This window comes from Vigna angularis, chromosome 5 (genome assembly GCF_016808095.1).
Source record: "Vigna angularis cultivar LongXiaoDou No.4 chromosome 5, ASM1680809v1, whole genome shotgun sequence".
Taxonomy (NCBI): domain Eukaryota; kingdom Viridiplantae; phylum Streptophyta; class Magnoliopsida; order Fabales; family Fabaceae; genus Vigna; species Vigna angularis.
Genome location: NC_068974.1, coordinates 618,194 through 635,924, shown reverse-complemented (window position 1 = coordinate 635,924; position 17,731 = coordinate 618,194). Strand labels below are relative to the sequence as shown.

The 17,731-nt window shown below is 37.3% G+C and overlaps 4 protein-coding genes across 11 annotated transcripts; 1 reads left to right on the top strand and 3 right to left on the bottom strand.

The window, feature by feature from the left end:
• Positions 1–358: 358 nt before the first annotated feature.
• On the bottom strand, positions 359–3,514 carry LOC108320720 (uncharacterized). Its single transcript, XM_017552234.2, has 5 exons — positions 3,263–3,514; positions 3,040–3,181; positions 2,541–2,767; positions 1,886–2,143; positions 359–867 (listed from the first exon to the last, which is right to left on the bottom strand). The coding sequence occupies exons 1-5, from the start codon at positions 3,440–3,442 to the stop codon at positions 562–564; spliced, it is 1,113 nt and encodes a 370-aa protein (XP_017407723.1). The 5' UTR covers positions 3,443–3,514; the 3' UTR covers positions 359–561.
• A 644-nt stretch (positions 3,515–4,158) lies between these two features.
• LOC108320746 (protein FAR1-RELATED SEQUENCE 1) lies at positions 4,159–8,372 on the bottom strand. 5 transcript variants are annotated; one of them, XR_008249166.1, is made up of 7 exons: positions 6,382–8,369; positions 6,162–6,218; positions 6,000–6,068; positions 5,814–5,885; positions 5,597–5,722; positions 5,209–5,499; positions 4,159–4,491 (listed from the first exon to the last, which is right to left on the bottom strand). XR_008249166.1 is itself a non-coding variant. In XM_052878422.1 (6 exons), the coding sequence occupies exons 1-6, from the start codon at positions 8,188–8,190 to the stop codon at positions 4,405–4,407; spliced, it is 2,157 nt and encodes a 718-aa protein (XP_052734382.1). In that variant the 5' UTR covers positions 8,191–8,367; the 3' UTR covers positions 4,159–4,404. The 5 variants fall into 5 exon arrangements, 2 of the variants coding, with proteins under 2 accessions (XP_052734382.1, XP_017407752.1); XR_008249167.1 differs by having other exon boundaries at positions 5,654–5,722; XM_052878422.1 differs by lacking the exon at positions 5,209–5,499 and having other exon boundaries at positions 5,654–5,716; positions 6,382–8,367.
• A 172-nt stretch (positions 8,373–8,544) lies between these two features.
• LOC108320737 (cation/H(+) antiporter 2) lies at positions 8,545–11,380 on the bottom strand. Its single transcript, XM_017552254.2, has 3 exons — positions 11,109–11,380; positions 9,982–10,968; positions 8,545–9,747 (listed from the first exon to the last, which is right to left on the bottom strand). The coding sequence occupies exons 1-3, from the start codon at positions 11,259–11,261 to the stop codon at positions 8,545–8,547; spliced, it is 2,343 nt and encodes a 780-aa protein (XP_017407743.1). The 5' UTR covers positions 11,262–11,380.
• Positions 11,381–11,638: 258 nt separating this feature from the next.
• On the top strand, positions 11,639–17,658 carry LOC108320742 (uncharacterized Rho GTPase-activating protein At5g61530). Of its 4 annotated transcripts, none has more exons than XM_017552260.2 (10): positions 11,639–11,824; positions 12,136–12,240; positions 12,470–12,732; positions 13,228–13,290; positions 13,373–13,391; positions 13,649–13,747; positions 13,879–13,956; positions 14,041–14,285; positions 14,752–14,917; positions 17,011–17,658. In XM_017552260.2, the coding sequence occupies exons 2-10, from the start codon at positions 12,180–12,182 to the stop codon at positions 17,154–17,156; spliced, it is 1,140 nt and encodes a 379-aa protein (XP_017407749.2). In that variant the 5' UTR covers positions 11,639–11,824; positions 12,136–12,179; the 3' UTR covers positions 17,157–17,658. The 4 variants fall into 4 exon arrangements, with proteins under 4 accessions (XP_017407749.2, XP_052734379.1, XP_052734380.1 ...); XM_052878419.1 differs by having other exon boundaries at positions 13,876–13,956; XM_052878420.1 differs by having other exon boundaries at positions 11,639–11,831; positions 13,876–13,956.
• The last annotated feature ends 73 nt before the right edge of the window (positions 17,659–17,731 follow it).

Below are 17,731 nucleotides of genomic sequence, written 5' to 3'. Positions count from 1 at the left end.
TTAGATTAAACCATTAGTTTCAAAGTTTATTTTGATGCAATCGAACTTTACCTTAATATATTCATTTAAAGTATTTTTTTATAAACAATTTAATTAATTAAAAATAAATAACCTATGTAAAATTAAAAATCAGATTAAAATTATGGATATTTTAAATAAAAGAACTAAAATCATTAGAAAAAAAAAGAACAAAATCATAGATAACTAATTAAAAAGCACCGAAGTCATATTCTGGCCAAACACTTACGTTTAGCTTTGTTACTTTCTCCATTGCAGTTGGATTATAAAAGAGGAGCAACACTAGCAAATGGCTATGTACAAAGAAAGATAATATGAGAAGAGTACTGTGTAGCCAAAGTGAAGTCATCAAAGAAATTACTCTTATTTAAGTACACCGACTTGTGGTGAATAACACACACTAGCATAGAATTCATAATCTATAGTTCTTTTCAAGATGAATCACACACGCTAGCATATAATTTATAATCTATAGTTCTTTTCAAGATGAATCACCCAAGGATTTGGTGTACAACACCCCTATACACAACACAACTTAGAGTCTCATGGTATCAACACAATGGATCCTGAAGTCTTCCGATTCTCCAAGTCTTCGTGTGCTTTTGCAGCCTCTGACAATGGGTAAGTATGATTAACACGAACCTTCAAGACACCAGAAGCAACATTAGCAAACAACTCTCCTGCAGCCTCCAATAACTCATCCCGAGTGACAACATATTGCATTAGGCTGGGCCTTGTCAAGAACAGGGATTTTGCAGCCAGAGATGATAATGGGACTGGATCAGGTGAACCCGATGACTGTCCAAAACTTACCATGTAGCCCCTAAGCTTCAAGCATGCCAAAGATCCCTGCACAAATCACACAGCTCAGCATATGCATGCCTTGTTAATGACTTCTCTCGCAGTACTCTAAGTGCACTTCTACACTATAAATTTATCTCAAGTCCCTAAAGAGGCTGCAACTAAGACAGTTAAGGGTGACAGCAATTAAGGCTGCTTTCTAACGATAGTAATCCTTGGATTTCAGGCTCAAGCTATATAGATTGAAATCCATAGCCTGTCAAATCTTGGATTTAACCATTGATATTAAGTACTGTAACCTTCCGAAGAAACACAAATTTCTCCTTTCACACTATTAATGCATGTCACAAACTTAATGAGAAACCAAACACTAATAGAATACCACATTATGAATTCTAAATTAGTAAAAGGTTTACTGTAGAGAAATTCATTAGCATCTATCAGTTCATATGTAGGTGGGGAACCGTAATAATCGTATCTAGGACCTAGTTGGTGTTTAGTTCTAATTAGTTATTAACATAGGCTCGTCTGAATTATAAATTATAAATCTAATCACATATCTACAAACCAAATTATTATCATAGAAGGAACCTGTAAAGGATTAGAAAATAAGAAAATTCTAATGGATACAACCATGCATGAACAATTTGGCTTAATAACTTTTTAGTTCTCGTGGTATATCCCCTTTTATCCTAAAAAATCAGTGATTTTGCTTTTGGTCCTCGTTATTTGGTTGTACTCCCTGTAATATTTGATACACGTTGAATTAATCCTTGTAAAAAAAAAGTGAAGTCTTCTTTTAGGGACTAAATCAATATAACGAAACATATACTTCGGACTAATTCAGCATGACCTAGATATTATAGGAATAAATATCAAACAAAGACAAAAAGCCAAACTGATTGAAACCAATAGTAATTTTATGCAGGGATTAAAACCAAGAAGGACATATGTAACAAGGACTAACATACAATCTAATCTTAATCATTTTAGTTTTCCACTCAATTATCAAGTATCTAATTTTGAAATTTAATTTGGATGTAGTATAGAATAGAATAGGTACTACCTCAAAGGTATCCTTTCCTACAGAATCATAGACGACTTCAACTCCATTGCCTGACGTAATCTCATTGACGCGAGCAACAAAATCCTCTTCTTTAGAGATTATAACATGATGACACCCATCCTCCTTGGCTTGAGCTGCCTTCTCTTTATTTGACACAGTTCCTATAACAGTTGCACCAAGAGCATTTGCCCACTGGCACAATAAGGATCCAACTCCACCAGCTGCTGCATGGACAAGAATTGTATGACCAGGTTCAACCTGTAAAGTGATACGTACATAAACTCTGTTAAGAGAAAATAGACAAATCAAATCATGAAGTCATAGTTAATATACCATAGTCCGCAGTTGAAAACAGCAGATACAGAAGGAGAGCAACACTAGAAAGTGCCAAGTTCTAGTGAACGAAAAGAACATAAAGCCACGAGTAAGCCCAACCAAGCTCATCAAAACAGGGACTAGGTATATGAACTAACAAAGAACTAAATTAAAAAGCTAATTAATAGAGATTCTCAATAACTACAACTGACTAATATTCTGAGTCCTAAACTAACATCTGCTAAATATACTAATGAATCTGGATTAGTATGATGACAAAACTAATAGATAAAAGTAAAATAGCTTCAGCTACAAGGACTATAACATCATAGAAAATGACCTTAAAACAGCGGCGAACCAAAAAGTGAGTTGTCATGCCCTTCAGCATGATGGATGCTGCAATATGTGGGTCAATCGATGAAGGGACAGGGACTACTTTATTTGCAGGAAGTATCTGCTCTTCAGCATATGAGCCCATTGGTTGACCTGCATAAGCTACAAGATCTCCAACCTGCCTACCAGTGAGTCCAGCACCCACAGCTGTGACAACCCCAACAGCTTCCATACCTGCCACGTAAAAAGGGGCATCGAATTCAATACCTGATACCTTGGGAATTTGTGTCTCTCCTTTCTTAACACATTCTTTTAGCAGTAAACACATAAAAGAAGAAACAAATTAAAACAGTAAAATAACGAGAAAAGGATAATATTGACACCCACAACACAACGTAGAGTGTCACACACACACACACACACACACATCTACGTACTAAACCCACATCACAGAAGAAAATAAATAAACTGACTTTGTTTATTGAGAATGAAGATTGAGAAGGAACCTGGAGTGAAGGGAAAAGAGGGGGCTTTGTAAACTCCTTTGCGAAAGTAGACATCAATGAAATTGACTCCGACGGCTTTGTTCCTGACGCGAACCTCCCCTTCTTTGGGCTCTCCGATTTCCACGTCCTCCCACTTCAGAACCTGCGACGACGCGATGTCACTCATCAATTCAATTAGCACCACCGAATTCAGCAAAAAAGAGAATTTATGCATTATATTTACCTGAGGGCCTCCCTGTTCGTGAACCCTGATTGCTTTCACCATGTCTGTTGTTGTTGATAATGAAAACGAAGCCTTGATTGTGAGTGAAGAAGAAGAAGCAGAAGTAGAAGAGAGTGCAGAACGAGTGACCAGATGAAAGAGAGTTGGATTGCTGGCTCCCATTAACCTTAAAAATGACATTTGATATCGATCGTTTGATTTTTTGTTTTGTTTGTTTTTTTCTGAACAAGGGTGGTGAGAATTTGCTTGGACTAACTATTTTCAAACAAAATAATGACAAGAGTTTAAAGCATTTTTAATATTGAAGTGGGATATCACTTTGTTGACACGATTTATTCATATATGTAATTTTTTTAAATTATTCATTTCTATAATTTTTCAAAAAAGTTGCATACTATGAGTAGTGTGATTTGCGTATAATTTAGCTAAATTTATTTCCCAAGAGTCGGGTAAATTAATTTTTAGATGATAGAACTCACCTGTTTCATGCTTTCTTTTGTCTTTTATTCAATGGTACAATTGCTAGAGGGAATCGCGAGGGCTCAAACTAATTACCATTTACGAGTTCGTTTATATTGAAACTCTTGAATTTGCAACTTCTGTCGCATGTTGTACTTGACATAAACTTTATTTAGATGGTAAAAAGAAAATCATTAAACTGTTTGACGTGGTATTTTTGGTAGATGAGCTACGATAACGCTGTTCATTGTTGGTTTTACAGAAATTCCATTATGCTTTTCTACAACTCTAGCTTGAGAGAATCATTTTCAGGGACGAAAGAGACTCATCAAAACTCGACATTTATGTTGGCCATTGTCACCAGATTAGAATGCCAAAATCACTTTTCGAGCAAAAATATCTAGCCTGCTTTTTATCAAGTGAATGAAGGTAAGAAATTGTTACTAAATGAAACCAGCTGCTTCAATATATAGAAGGGATAGTGCCAGAATGATATGCTATAGTACTGCATGATTCATTTCCACTAGTTAAGAAACAAAAGTCCTACATCTCTACTAAAAGGGCAGGAATTAATCAAGGCTCATCAAAAAGACTTCTGACTTTCTAATATATACATAACGTTAACTGAAACATTTACATGCTGATATACAAGTATGAAACACAATGTCAGCCTATAACCTAACTCACTGAGACTGGTGCCTTGAATTTAGCTGTTTTACCTTTACCTCCATCCCATGCGGCTGTGAGGATGACCCTCCGTGGGCTTGACCCTACAAGATAATGAATATATAAATCATGAGGACAACTCTACTACCATATTTGGTAAGCTCTCCTAAACATTTGGGTTATGTCAATTTTGGGAAAGATGAAGGTATTTCTAAGATAAATCAGCCAAGAAAATGTAAGACATTTTTGTATTTTCCTCTTTCTATGAAGAGACATACAAATTCAGTACCATTACCACATATGAATGACGAAGCCAGGATTCATTAACAGGTCATGTCACAATTTCAGGATTAACTTCAGGAATCATAAAGGTGTTGAAGATTTTAACATCAAAATCTTTCAATTATAACTTTTCTCCTTTTCTTTCCATTTTTTATAATCCGATGATGTTAGTTAACCATAAAACCGATCCCACCAAGAGTGATAAATCTTGCTTGGTTAGCGGTTCTTATAGTTCATTCCATACTAATCGTTGATGCAAAAATCACAAACTATAGGGAGTAATAAATGACTAGGTAGTCATTTAGTCCATAAAATATTAAGAGCCAGCCACTCATTGTAGTTCTTAAAAAAACCTGAAATTTTTCATGATATCCCAGGAAGATAAATCTATCAGTCATTTTCATCCCTACTTCACCTTATGTCAGTTAACACTAACGGAAATGCATGCGATACATACAGCGCAAAGTTGGATTCACATGTGGCTTTGAAACAACATCATGTGAAATTACAAAAGGTAGCAGATCATTCATGATATTCACCAAGAAATGTGAAAACTGTGTCCACACTGCCATGCTAGGAGAGCTCGCTGAGTACTTCGAAGATCCTCTCTAATCCATTTTCTTAACTTTTATAATTCACTGATTCCTTTGTAATGAAATTTGGAAGTCCCCATTACAAAGAGCTTCGCGTTTCATTGAGTAGAAGGAAGAAGCAAATCGAACAGAATGTGTGAAATGGGTAAAGGAGTATAGGCAGAAGTTGGAAGCTGCGTTGCTCAATATATGCATCAAATATGGAGCTTAACATGCTACACATCCATTTCGTTGGTGCTGAGTTAAGACGAACCCAAATGACAAACACATTGATCTTTCAATGACCTCATGAGAATATTCAGTCTTTCAAGGACTAAAATAACGAATTCCTTACCTTTTAGGGACAAAATTTACTATTTACTCAACAGTAAAAATATAGTAGAGTCCATACCATCGGTTGCATCCTTTGTGGGGCCATGTAACAGGGATCATGGATGGATGCAATTGAGTTCAACTGTCCCTAAATCAAGATTCAACCCAAAACCAGATGTTATAAATCTAAAACCCCAAACTATATTAGAAAAAACCAAAGAGTAGGCACTATTTATTACCCGGTCTTGGATGCCATGCTGGTTGCAATAATAATCATTACGAATAGCAGCTACTGAATTCAATTGGTTGCACTTCAACAAATTAAGGAGAGCAAATTATTCTTTGAAGTAACAGGAAGCAGATTACAACTGGGTAACTGCTACATCATATTGAATTTCAAATTTCTAAATTTAGAGACCACCTACCATTCCAAAATCAATCCGCTGAGTAGAAAAATAGCCATCCGGATTCTGATCTTGTGCATTGGGGTTTTCCTATAACAAATACAGACCACAAGATATTTTTCTATGATGAAATATCACAATCAGTAATGAATCTGACATGTACTTCAAACAAGAAGCACCAACCATTTGCTGCCAGCTAGAATCGACTCCCATAGCAATGATCTCTGGTTCAGGGCTTACCTATCAAGCATCACTACATAAGAGGGGCACACAAAGGCTATCTGATGTTATGGAAACGGAGTCTGTAACATTAGCATTATGTCTGACATGACAAAATAACCTTTCTTTTTCTAAGAGTACCATTATTTTTGTTAGTATGATCAGCAGTATTACTTAGATTTACCTCTTGAGAACCAAAACATGGAAGATTCGGTTCTCTGACTCTCTGAATTGAACCATCCAGGTTCTCACACTTTCTCAAAGCTTCTTCCAACGCCTTTACAGCAGCAATGTAAGTCTCGTATGATAAAGACCCTTCATCACCCAACTCAAAAGCTCGTTGACATAAATTATTATAGCGCTCAGCCCTAGAGTCAGAGACAACGACATCTGCCACAGACAGATCTCTTTTCTTGGCATCTTTTGTCCAGCGTTTTAATATATACCGAGGTGGGATGCTATGTATACCAGAAATCTGTAGCACAATCATTACATGCCTACAAAGATAGCCATTGAACTCAAATGAATAGCAAGAGCATGATGCTTCTGAAGTCGATTCATTCCACGTCACAACAAAATCTTGATTGTCCTCGAAATCCTGAACCTTAAACATTTTCATTGCCCCATCTTCGCTCTCTTTCCTTGGATGACAAGCAACAGCTCCCAAGACCTCACCCTGGAACTTCTTAAACACTGCATTGGTGTACAACTCCACCATTTGTTTCCCAAAAGGTGATGGGGACTTCAACGCTGGCTGTCTACGCAGAGTTTCAAAATCAGCCTTGGCTTCCTCCTCACACTTACCCCTCAACACCACTCTGTACTGCTCCAGAAACTCTTTCATAGTAGTTTTCCTCTGCACATATTTATCAAACAGGCAGTTCATGGCTTCTGATCTCTGCACAGTCGACATTCCTCCTAAAACCCTGCCATTCATAAACGCAGGTACCCACTGTTTCCGATCCTCATAAATCTCACACAACCAACTCTCATCACCCATGTCAAACCTCTCAACCATCTCCTCCCACCTATTCTCAAACTGCTCCTTTGTCCTAGACCTCAAAACACACTCACTAAACCCACTCATAAACTCCCCACCGTGCCCACGAATCCGGCGACCGAGTTTCTCTGGAACCTTACTCAACACATGCCACAGACAAAAGCAATGACAAGACTCAGGAACCACTTGAGCAACCGCTCTCTTCAGCACTTCATCACGGTCAGTGAGCATCACCTTTGGAGCACCTCCTCCCATTGCCCTCAACCAATTCCTCATCAGCCACGCATATGTGGATTCAGACCCATCAGACACAAAGGCCAATCCCAGCAAGAAAAACTGAAGATGGTGGTTCACACCAACAAACGGAACAAAGGGCAATCTACACTCGTTTTTAACGTGAGTGGTGTCCAAAAGCACCACATCACTGAAGTGTCTATAATCAAGCCTAGCCTTAGCGTCCACCCAGAAAACACTCCTCAACCGCTGCTCCTCGTTAAGATCGACCGCGAAAAAGAAATTAGGGTTTTCATTTTGCATAGACATGAAAGCGTTGAGCAAAAATTGAAGGTCACCTTGGGCGAAAGTTAAGTATTGCGGTGTTTTTTTAACCTTGAGTTTCCTTGAGGGACTTGCCTTGTTGTTAACATTATTATTGGGTTTAGGGCTACTGTGAATGGGGGAAATTTGGTGGTTATGGTGTTTGATGAAAGAAGAGATTATCCATGTACCGTGGGGTGTTCGTTTCACGTGCATGGAAGCCTTGCAATCGGTTTTGGCCCGGGAAGGGGCCCGTTTGGGCTTGTGGCTTGGTGGGGCACCGTAGCGAGTGCAGGCGAATTTGGCGTCGATGAAGTTGCCGGAGATTCGGGATCGGCGGCTGGCTTTGATTATGGCGGAGAAACCCACAGATTTCGCGTGGGCTTGGTAGAATGCGAAAGCTTCCTCCTTCGAGTTAAACTCAGGCCCGGGCCCAGACGCGGGCTCCGCCTCCATTTGAGTCGGCGATTGTGAGATGGGAAGTTCAAAGATATAGAATCAGTGGGAACAAACCAAAAATCTCTTCTTTTCCCTTCCTTTGGTTTTTCCTTCCACTTAAATAAGCATTCTTTGTTTTTGCATCCTTGGAAAAATAAACAAGAATGTTGTGGCCTAACATAACATGTTCCTTTTAAAATAACTACAAAATTAAGTTAACATGTACAAATGTTCTGAACCTTTCCTTCTCTAAGTACATTGTCGAAAAGCAAAAACTGTTCCAAATGTACAGTGTATATATATATATATATATATATGTTCATAAAGCTAAGTACAAGAACAAGTACAACTTCATTGCACTTGGAGACCTACCTAATCATGCAATAGGCCTTTCTTGACATCTCTATGTTGCTGAACAATCAAAACTGAGCCATGAATGTCGAAGTCTGAAGAGGCCAAAACATCACCAACAGTTCCCAGTTCTGGGCATTCTTCCCAGTCACTCATACCAATTGTTAGTGAACTTTGCCCTCTACCACCTTTTCCTACTATAAACAAAGAATACATGTCCCCTATCTCTTTCAAAGCATCCACCGTTTCTGCTCCATGCTTCACAAACTTTTCCACATACCCTATTTGGCCTGAAGTCACATACCTGTTGTAGAAGTCCACCATGAATGTGTTGTCAATCTCATTCACAGTCTCCTCCCCAGACAGTGACATCAAAATTTCCTTTTCCTCTGATTGTCCACTCTCTATCTGTTCGTTCTGTGATGAAGAAGTCAGCAAAAATCTTATGATCGTTAAGTTCACGCGTGGACTTCCTGAAATGCGTAGGCTCCATGCAATAGCCTCACGATCATCAGGGCCACCGAAGAAAAGTGTTGCAATGTTTTGTATGCCTTCAGATGCTACTAGCTGTGAGAAGCCAGGTACCCTTGCAAGGCCTCTTTCCACTATGATACCAACTGAACAAGGGGCATGTCTTAGCACCTTCTGGTTGGTGATCCTTATACCCTCTTTTCCACTTTCCAATTTCCCATCAATGCGTTGGTGCTTGTGGAAGGGGAGTAGCACAATTGACACTTGGAGATCTTCTGCTTCATTGCACACATCTTCATACAAGGACGGGAAAGAAGACACTGCCCTTCTTTGGTGGACTAGAATCTTTGTTTCTGCAGTGAAGGTATCCAAAGAATTGTTGATTTCCACCACATCATTGCCCCCATAGTCCTCATCGTCGCTAAGGTCAGCAGTTTCTTTCTCATGGTACAACAAGTTGGACTTGATCTTCTTCACAAGCTCTATTAGGTGCATTAAGTAAGTGGTAGATGGTGATACTCCAGAGCCATGTATTGCTAGCACTGTGGCAAGTATGGCAGATACCTGACGAGGGTCATACACACAAGCCAGAATTCTGAGCTCATCTTCCATTTGTTGTGGTTCAATTGCAGTGTAGTTGCTTGCAAACATTTTGTCTTCCCCTCTGACTAGAAAAGCCACAACTACTCCTGATATTATTGTGTTCAGTACTATTGATACCAACAGAACATTGTACGCTTCCGAATCGAAAGTCTGTGAATCAAACACAAGAACCATTGAATTAGTTTGCAGATTTGAGATGAGGAAAAGATACGGAGGTACAATGCATTGAGTTTTTCCATATACCAAAATCAACTTACACTCAACTTTTAAGCTTGTTGAGTGAAAAGAGCTTCTACAAATTTAAGTTCGTAACATCAGTTCATTTCATCTTTTTATCCAAACAGTTTATAATTCAACAAAGTCAGGAAATATACTCACAATTACTTGCTTTGCTGCTGCACCAATGAATAGAAGGTCGGCATAACCTCTAGTGTTCAATATGAAGCCAAGAAAAATACCTTCACCAGTGGGAATTTTGAGGTAGCGGGTAGCTATAAGAGTTCCACCAAGCTTGCTTCCAATGCTCAATAATATCAATATGACCATATTGGCCACACGCTGAAAGCTCTTGAAGACATTTATCAGGTCACACTGCAACCCCAAGTAGCCAAAATATACCGGAAGCACAAAGTTGTAAATAGAATAACCAAGTTTGTGCAGCAATGTTCTAGCTGTTTTTCCTTCCTTGGGGAACAACAAACCAATGGTGAAACAACTAATAATACTGTTGTAACCAGAAATCTCTATTATCATTGAGCTAGTCAGAAGTATGAACAGAATGAGTAACAATTCAGGAGCCTTGAGGTACTTCTGGTTTCTATTTCTTGCGTTTAACCAAACTGCCAAGTGCCGGTTAAGGTAAACCACCACGACAGTGATTATAAGGCAACCGAAACCAGAAGAAATGTGATTTGCTTTTCTCCAGTTAACCATGACGTTGAAGAGCAACAAGCACCCCATTTCTGTGATCAACGCAGATGACACCGCCGTTCGCCCCACGTCTGATGCTGCAAACCTCAACTCTGCTGCCAAACGAATCACCATAGGGGAGCTTGTGTATGACACCACTAGCATGATGATCATTGAAAAATAATACAAAGGGGCATTGTCAAGGGTGTTTAGCTCTTGATGCAAGTAAAATGAGACAGATAGACCAAAAACAGCACCCATCAAGGCACCACCACAAGCTACAAGGTTTACCCTACGCAGATGGCGCATTGCGTAGTGCATATTCATCTCTAACCCAAACAAAAACATGAAGTTTATGCGACAGAAGAAGCTTACAACTTCATAGTAGTTTATTGAGCTAGCAGGAAAAAATGTAGCCTTTATATACGGAATGTGTGACATTGGACCTAGCGCCAACCCAGCCTGTTGAACGACAATGCAACGAAAAAGACTTAATAACAGTGAAACCTCAATTCTCTACAAACAATGTACAAACAGAAAAGGAAAACATCATTGTTCAATATTCATCAACAAAATTAAGGTGCTTGGTGATTGATTACTACCAGAATCTGCGCAATTGGTCCAGGTTGACCCACAGTCCTAAACACAACGTTGAAGATATGTGACACGACAAGAATGCAGGACACTTGCATGCCCATTGAGCTTAGGGGGTTAACCAGATCATTGTTGCAGAACATGGAGTGAGTGGCATCCATTGTGCTTGCAGTGTTTCTCAAAACTAAAACAAAAACTCAGAGGAATCAAACGTTATAGAAGCAATTCATACGAGGTTCTATGTTCTGTCAATCTTCTTTTGCATAAGGGCATGATGCAATCTTTGTTTCAGATCCTAAATTATTGGTAAGAGACACGTAACACAACACAGGCCCTTTATAGTTATTCTTCCTACACTTTAGCTCATGCTAACACTTATTTATTATTTTTTACGCAACTCAAAATAAAATATTTTTCTGGCCACAATAGTTATCATTATTATTATTATTATTTTATCTATGTAACTGAAAATATTATTAATTTTAATTTTTTTCATAAAATAATGAATATTTGATTAAGAAAAGAGAGTGAAAAAGAGAAGTAGTTTGGTGGTGGTGAGTTAATCTTGGGACTGAGTCAGAGCAGTCGCCTTCCAATACCCATATCTCTGTCTTGTCATCTGCTGCCGTCTTTTCTCAGAACTGCAATTTCTCTCTCTGTTTCTTTCAGCTTTGGCGCAAAATCATAAAAAAGTTTTCACCTTTCTTCTCTCTAATTTGTTCAGGTAACAAGTAGGTTTTTCAATTCCTTCATTTTTCCATCAGATTCTCTTCTTTCGTTTTCGTTGTTCGAGACTACTGACTAGCCGTAGAAGCCCGATCGTTTCTCTTCCTTGGCTTTTACTGCACACGCTAGTTGTTGTTGCTGTGATTTCTCTCGTGTAAAATTATTTTTTTATTGGTTTGATTTTCGAGGAAATCGATGATCGGAAAGCTGTCAACTAACTTTATTCTATTTCTGAAGGACTGGGATCCTGTTCCTGACTAGAATTTTGTCAATTGTCGTTGTTGACTCGTGTTTTGGGTTCATGTGCAGGATCAAGTAACGACTTTTGAGTTTGTTCTTGACCGCTGTCTTCCATGCCTTCGATCATGTCACCCCAGTGGCAAGACAAGGCAGCTGGTTTCTTTTCTTCCTCCGGTATCATTCTCTAATTTGCTGCACTCTTCTCTTTCTTATTTCCTTTGTTCTTATAAACTTTTGGACAGTTTGTACCTGAGATTTTTGTGTAAATTAATTCCATAAGCTTATTGTAATTCATGAAAGAAGGTTTATTCGTTTTGTGTGCTGTTTTTTTTTTCAATTATTGAGAAGTTATTTGAATTAAGCCTCTCTGGTCTCTGATTGTTCATGTATGAGTTTGATGCAGGAGTCAAGCTTAAAGAAGCCAAGGAATCAGCAGGAACATTTGTTGGTGAGGTCACCAAAGATACAAAAAGCAATGTGACTGAAGTGGCTGGACGAGTGGGGTCAATGGTCAAGAGTCGGTGGGCACTTCTCCAGCAGCCATCCACAAGACATGCTGTGCAGGATCGCTTGATATCAGCAGCTGCTACAACTGGCTCGCTCCTGAGGAGAGGCTTGTCTGGGACAAAGGATAAGGTGGTTGTGGGAAAGTCCAAGGTTGAAGAGGTAACATAGTTGAGTAAAAGATTTTAGATTGTGATGGTTGACTTTTTAGAAAGGGATAAATGATTTTGTTCACAAGGTTTTTAAACAAGAAACAGAATGAGCACAATTTGTAATTTTAGTAAATGTTAAGTATGTCAACTTCAAATGAAGACAAAAAAAAGTCTTAGCATGGCAATTTTATTTTATTATGACATCTAATCCCTTTCTTTTGGGTAAAGGGAATGCCTTATCCAAACTGATTTTGGATTATATAATTCTTTCAGTTGGATGTTGCATAACTCGTGGTCTGGTTGTAGATTGTTCTAAACTGTTATTCTGAACTTGGTGTTAATCAAATGGATCTTTGGAATTTTCGTTCTCTTGTTTTTCTCTCTTCTATCCTTTCCTTCTTTAAATATCTTACTTGCTAGTCACATGCCAGGATATCATCAGTTTGTTGCTCGTAATCTTTACTTTCTTCTCTTTGTGATTTTCCATCATGTTGATTTATTTCAGGTGGCAAAAATTACAGCACAAAAAAGTAAGACTATCTTGACAGATATTGAAAGATGGCAAAAGGTAAAATGATATTGGGCTATCGTTCACCTATTTTTTACTATATGCGATTTGCATTTATTCTTACTGTAATATTCTTGTGCAGGGAGTTGCAAGCACTGATGGTAAGTTTCTGAAGCACAAGACGGAGAAAGAGAGCAGTTTTTCTCATGTATCACAGTCTTTTGTTGGCTATGTAGAATAGGTTCCATTATTCCCACAAGGCATTTTGGGATAAATTCCACTTTGATACTTTTTCAGTAACAGTTTTTGACTATTAGGTCATATGGAAGTATAGCATTCTTTGTTTTTGTGTAGCTTTTTACTTTGTATTTAAGATTTGCTGCAATGGTGCTTAATTATTAGCTTATTTTGATCCCAGTATTTGGAGTTCCAATTGAGGTTACTGTGCAGAGGCAAGATTACTGCAAACCTATTCCTCGGATATTGGTCAATTGTGCAGATTATCTTATAGTTTCAGGTAGCTATTTCTAGAGTAAGACTCCCCATTCATGGAGCAGTTGTTTTATTTTTTAATCTTTGCTTTTGATCTAATAGTTATTTTAAAAGCATTTGGTCCAATAGTAATTTCATTAATTTTATTTTAAGCAGGTTTGAACTCGCCAGATCTTTTTAAATCTGAAGGGAATAAAAAGGTTATTCACCAATTGGTTTCCCTATACAACCAAGGTAATTCAACCATTCTCAGTGATGGGTATGTTTGAGTTATTATACTTGGATGATATTATGCATGCTACTGTAATTGCATTGCAGATTCTAATGCTTCAATACCAGAAGGCACGAATCCCCTTGATGTAGCAGCTCTTGTGAAATATTACCTTGCTAGCCTTCCTGAGCCACTTACCACATTAGAGCTTTATAATGAGATTAGAGGTGCTCGGTCCAGCATATACTCCATGAGAAACATACTCAAGAGGCTTTCCAGTGTAAACTACATGACCCTAGAGTTTATAACCGCCCTTCTACTCCGAGTTAGCCAGAAGTCACTTCTCAACAAGGTAGGAAACTTACCTTTAAATCCTATTCTTGATCTTCTTAAGTGTATTTTTTTAATTTTATTATTTGATCAATATTATTTTTTTTTGTAATAGCACCCTGCTGTTGTACAATATATTTACATTTTTTTATCAATATATTGTTCGTGTGGTAAATGGAGCACACTGTTGTCCAATATATTTATGTTGGACCAAGAGTAATCATGAGTTTAAACTATCCTCATAAATCATAATAAAACAAGAAAGAAAAGAGATAGAATATGAAAAAGATTCATTACCAAAATTCTCCTCTTGTAATATTATTCCTTATTTCAATATCACTATTTCCTAGGTACATAACTTGCTTTGTTATGATTGGCTGCTTTCCTCAGTCCATGCAATATCGCTGTGCTTTACTATTCGTTACATGTTTATTACTGCATAAAAGCTGGATTAGAGTAGCATGCTGAAGATTTTTGATGTTTTCCAGATGGATGCTCGGAGCTTAGCTATGGAAATGGCACCTGTTATTATGTGGCAAAAGGAAAACAGACCTGAATTTTATCGTCAATATTGGAATCAGATGTCAAGAAGTCCTTCCGAAAAGAGTGTGGATACACCACCTGGTTCATTTGCTGCCTGGGACATGCTTTCCGGTAAGCAAAAATATACTTAAACATGTAAATTTTTTAAGATTACCAACTCGACTTCGAATATTATTTACTATTGACGATGGCCAGAAGGTTGGTGGCCACGTGGTGCATTACATGAAATCACTAGTTTCTTAAACAATGGGGATTTTTATCAAAATGATCTATATACAATGATCTTAGCTAAGCTTCAACTTTTACATTGCCATGTGAGGGAAGACCAATGAAAGGCCTAATAAGGGGAGTTGAAGAAGATCATTGGAAACCTTAAGGAGGCAGTTCATATGCATAGTCTTCTTTTGTTCATTGGAATTATATGTCTAGTAGTCTTTTTTGTTAAGAATCATGAATTTTGAGAATGTTATAAACATATTTGGTCAGCTCACTAGAGTCTTAGACAATGTTTCATGGTTATTCTTGAAATGTTTTGTTGGAAAACTATGAAGCCCGGATACTTAAAATATGGGAACATATCTGTGTCAGATATTGATACTCCTCGGATACTTTCTGGGGATACTTCCATATACGTATCCAGAAAGTATCCAAATATATTTTTATAAATTTTTAAATATTTTCTAAGATACTTCTGGGATGCTTAGGTAACTCATCTAAAAGGTATCCAATCCTTTTTCATTTGAGTTTTTAAGGATATAAGTTAGATACTTCTAAATAGTATCCAAAAAAGTCTGTCTTAAAGCTTCTTGAGCAGTCATATTCTTCCTGTATTCTTTGAAGAGTATACTACCTCTTGAACATGTCTATTTGTCAATTGTGATCACCATAGTAATGAATTAACAAGGAAAGTTCATTTTCTCTTTAATTATCAATATTCTACATCTACGTAAACTATTTTATAATTCTTTTAACAAAACCATGACATATCATATCCTAAATATAAAAAAGTTGTTGTACCCGTGTCGTATCATATCCATGCTGTGCTAAGTATCCAGACTTCATAATTTTAAAATATGGTTAAACAAACATAGGAATACTCGTATCTGGAAATATTTTGTAAAATATTCTTACCAAACACACAAACCTAAATTCATGAGTTAAGGTTCCAGGGAAACTCAATTCCCTACCAATAACCCCTAAGAGAAACCATTTGAAAAGTGAAGTCCTCGATTTAAATTAAATGAACTATCCAAAATCTTGGTTTTTAATTGTGCACTGTGTGGAATTGTTTGTAGCCAACGTCTAATTGTGGGCAAAACCCCTGTTAAAATTTGAGAATATTTCTTACCGTGTGTGGCTTGCTGTCTGATAGGTTTACCGTCTGTTGGATTCTTTTATTTTATATTTATTTTACCATGCATCTACTTATGAAAATAGGTTGCTTCTGACAACTTATGAGAAAACGAATAGTCTACTCTTTGTTTTCTGTGTTTTCTTTGACCAACACACTACCTGCAGAGTAAATGAAAGCACTTGTAATGATTATTTTTTACCCAATGGGAAGCATGACTCTGCAAGCCTACAAAAGCTACTCTTCGGATTCACTTGAAGTAGTTAAAGTTTTGTTTTTTAATAGTAAAACATTATCTTCTGACAACATACAAAACATTTTCTTCTCCATTTTTCGTCTCATCTGTTTCACCAAAATTTAATCCGCATTTCTTCTGATTTAATCTCTTCTCCTCCATTGTTAAGCCTTTAACAGGCTCTTGTTGCTGGTGTAGTTGAAAGCATATTTTTTTTACTATTTAGTGCTGAAACATAGTAAGTGGAAATAAGAAGATTTTTAGTGCCATACTCCTTGAATAATAAAACCTTAATAGTGGGTAACAGTGAAGTGTCTCATTCCTGGGCTTGAATGTTCGGCATTTTTCTTATAGGGTTGACGCTGATTTCTTATGTTTTTACGCCAGTTTGGTTGAGCAAATCAATACTATAATCCAAGTCAATTACTACTAAAATTAACTGATTTTAGCTTCATCTTGGGATTATCTTTCTAGGAGGGTGCCAAATTCAGTTTAGCAGTTTATTATTTTAGTTCTCTTTAACTAAACTCCATCTGCAAAAATTAATGCAGATTATAGACTTATCAGATTAGTACTGATTGAAGATTGCCATTTCTTTTCTTGTTTCTTGTGCTACAGATGATGGTGAAGCCATAGACGCATCCTCTCCTATTCCTTTGGATGATGGCACGCCAGTAGACTTTGGTGCAATTGAAGTTATTCAGTTGCTCGTGGAGCATCATAATGCAATCTTCACAGATGCAAATGAGACAGTTTGGAAATGAATTGTTTTACTCCTCTTCCTGTATTTGTTGGCTGACTTGGATATATTGGTCTAGGAATATTTTTTTCCCGATCTGGTCAAGAAGATCATTCTTAAGAAGCTATATTTGAAGTTATCCACAATCATTTAGCTGCAAAATGATGTTTGGATATTACCGGTCGGTTCTAGTGATAAGAGTATTTGTTTTTCAATTTATTTTGCTTTTAGAGAGTGACGATTTTACTTCACGAGAAATGTTAGTGACACTTGTATAACACACTCTTCGTAACACACACTCTATGATTGGTTAAAATTTGTTGAAAACTACTGAAAGAGAATCATTAAATGAGTAGTTTGACCCATCAAAATTTGTGAATTCCCACAAAATTCAATCAATAGTAGAGTGTGTTCAAGAGTGTGTTAGGAATCAGTGTTGGTATACCGCTTCATATATGTGGGGGTAAAAGTAGCAAACTTTGTACAGCCATAATTGCAGAAATTATTGTCACTCGTGTGCTCTGTTATCATGGTCTTTTGAGTGGATTGATGATATGCGATCTTTGTTTATAGTTACGTATAGAATTGTGTATTCGTATT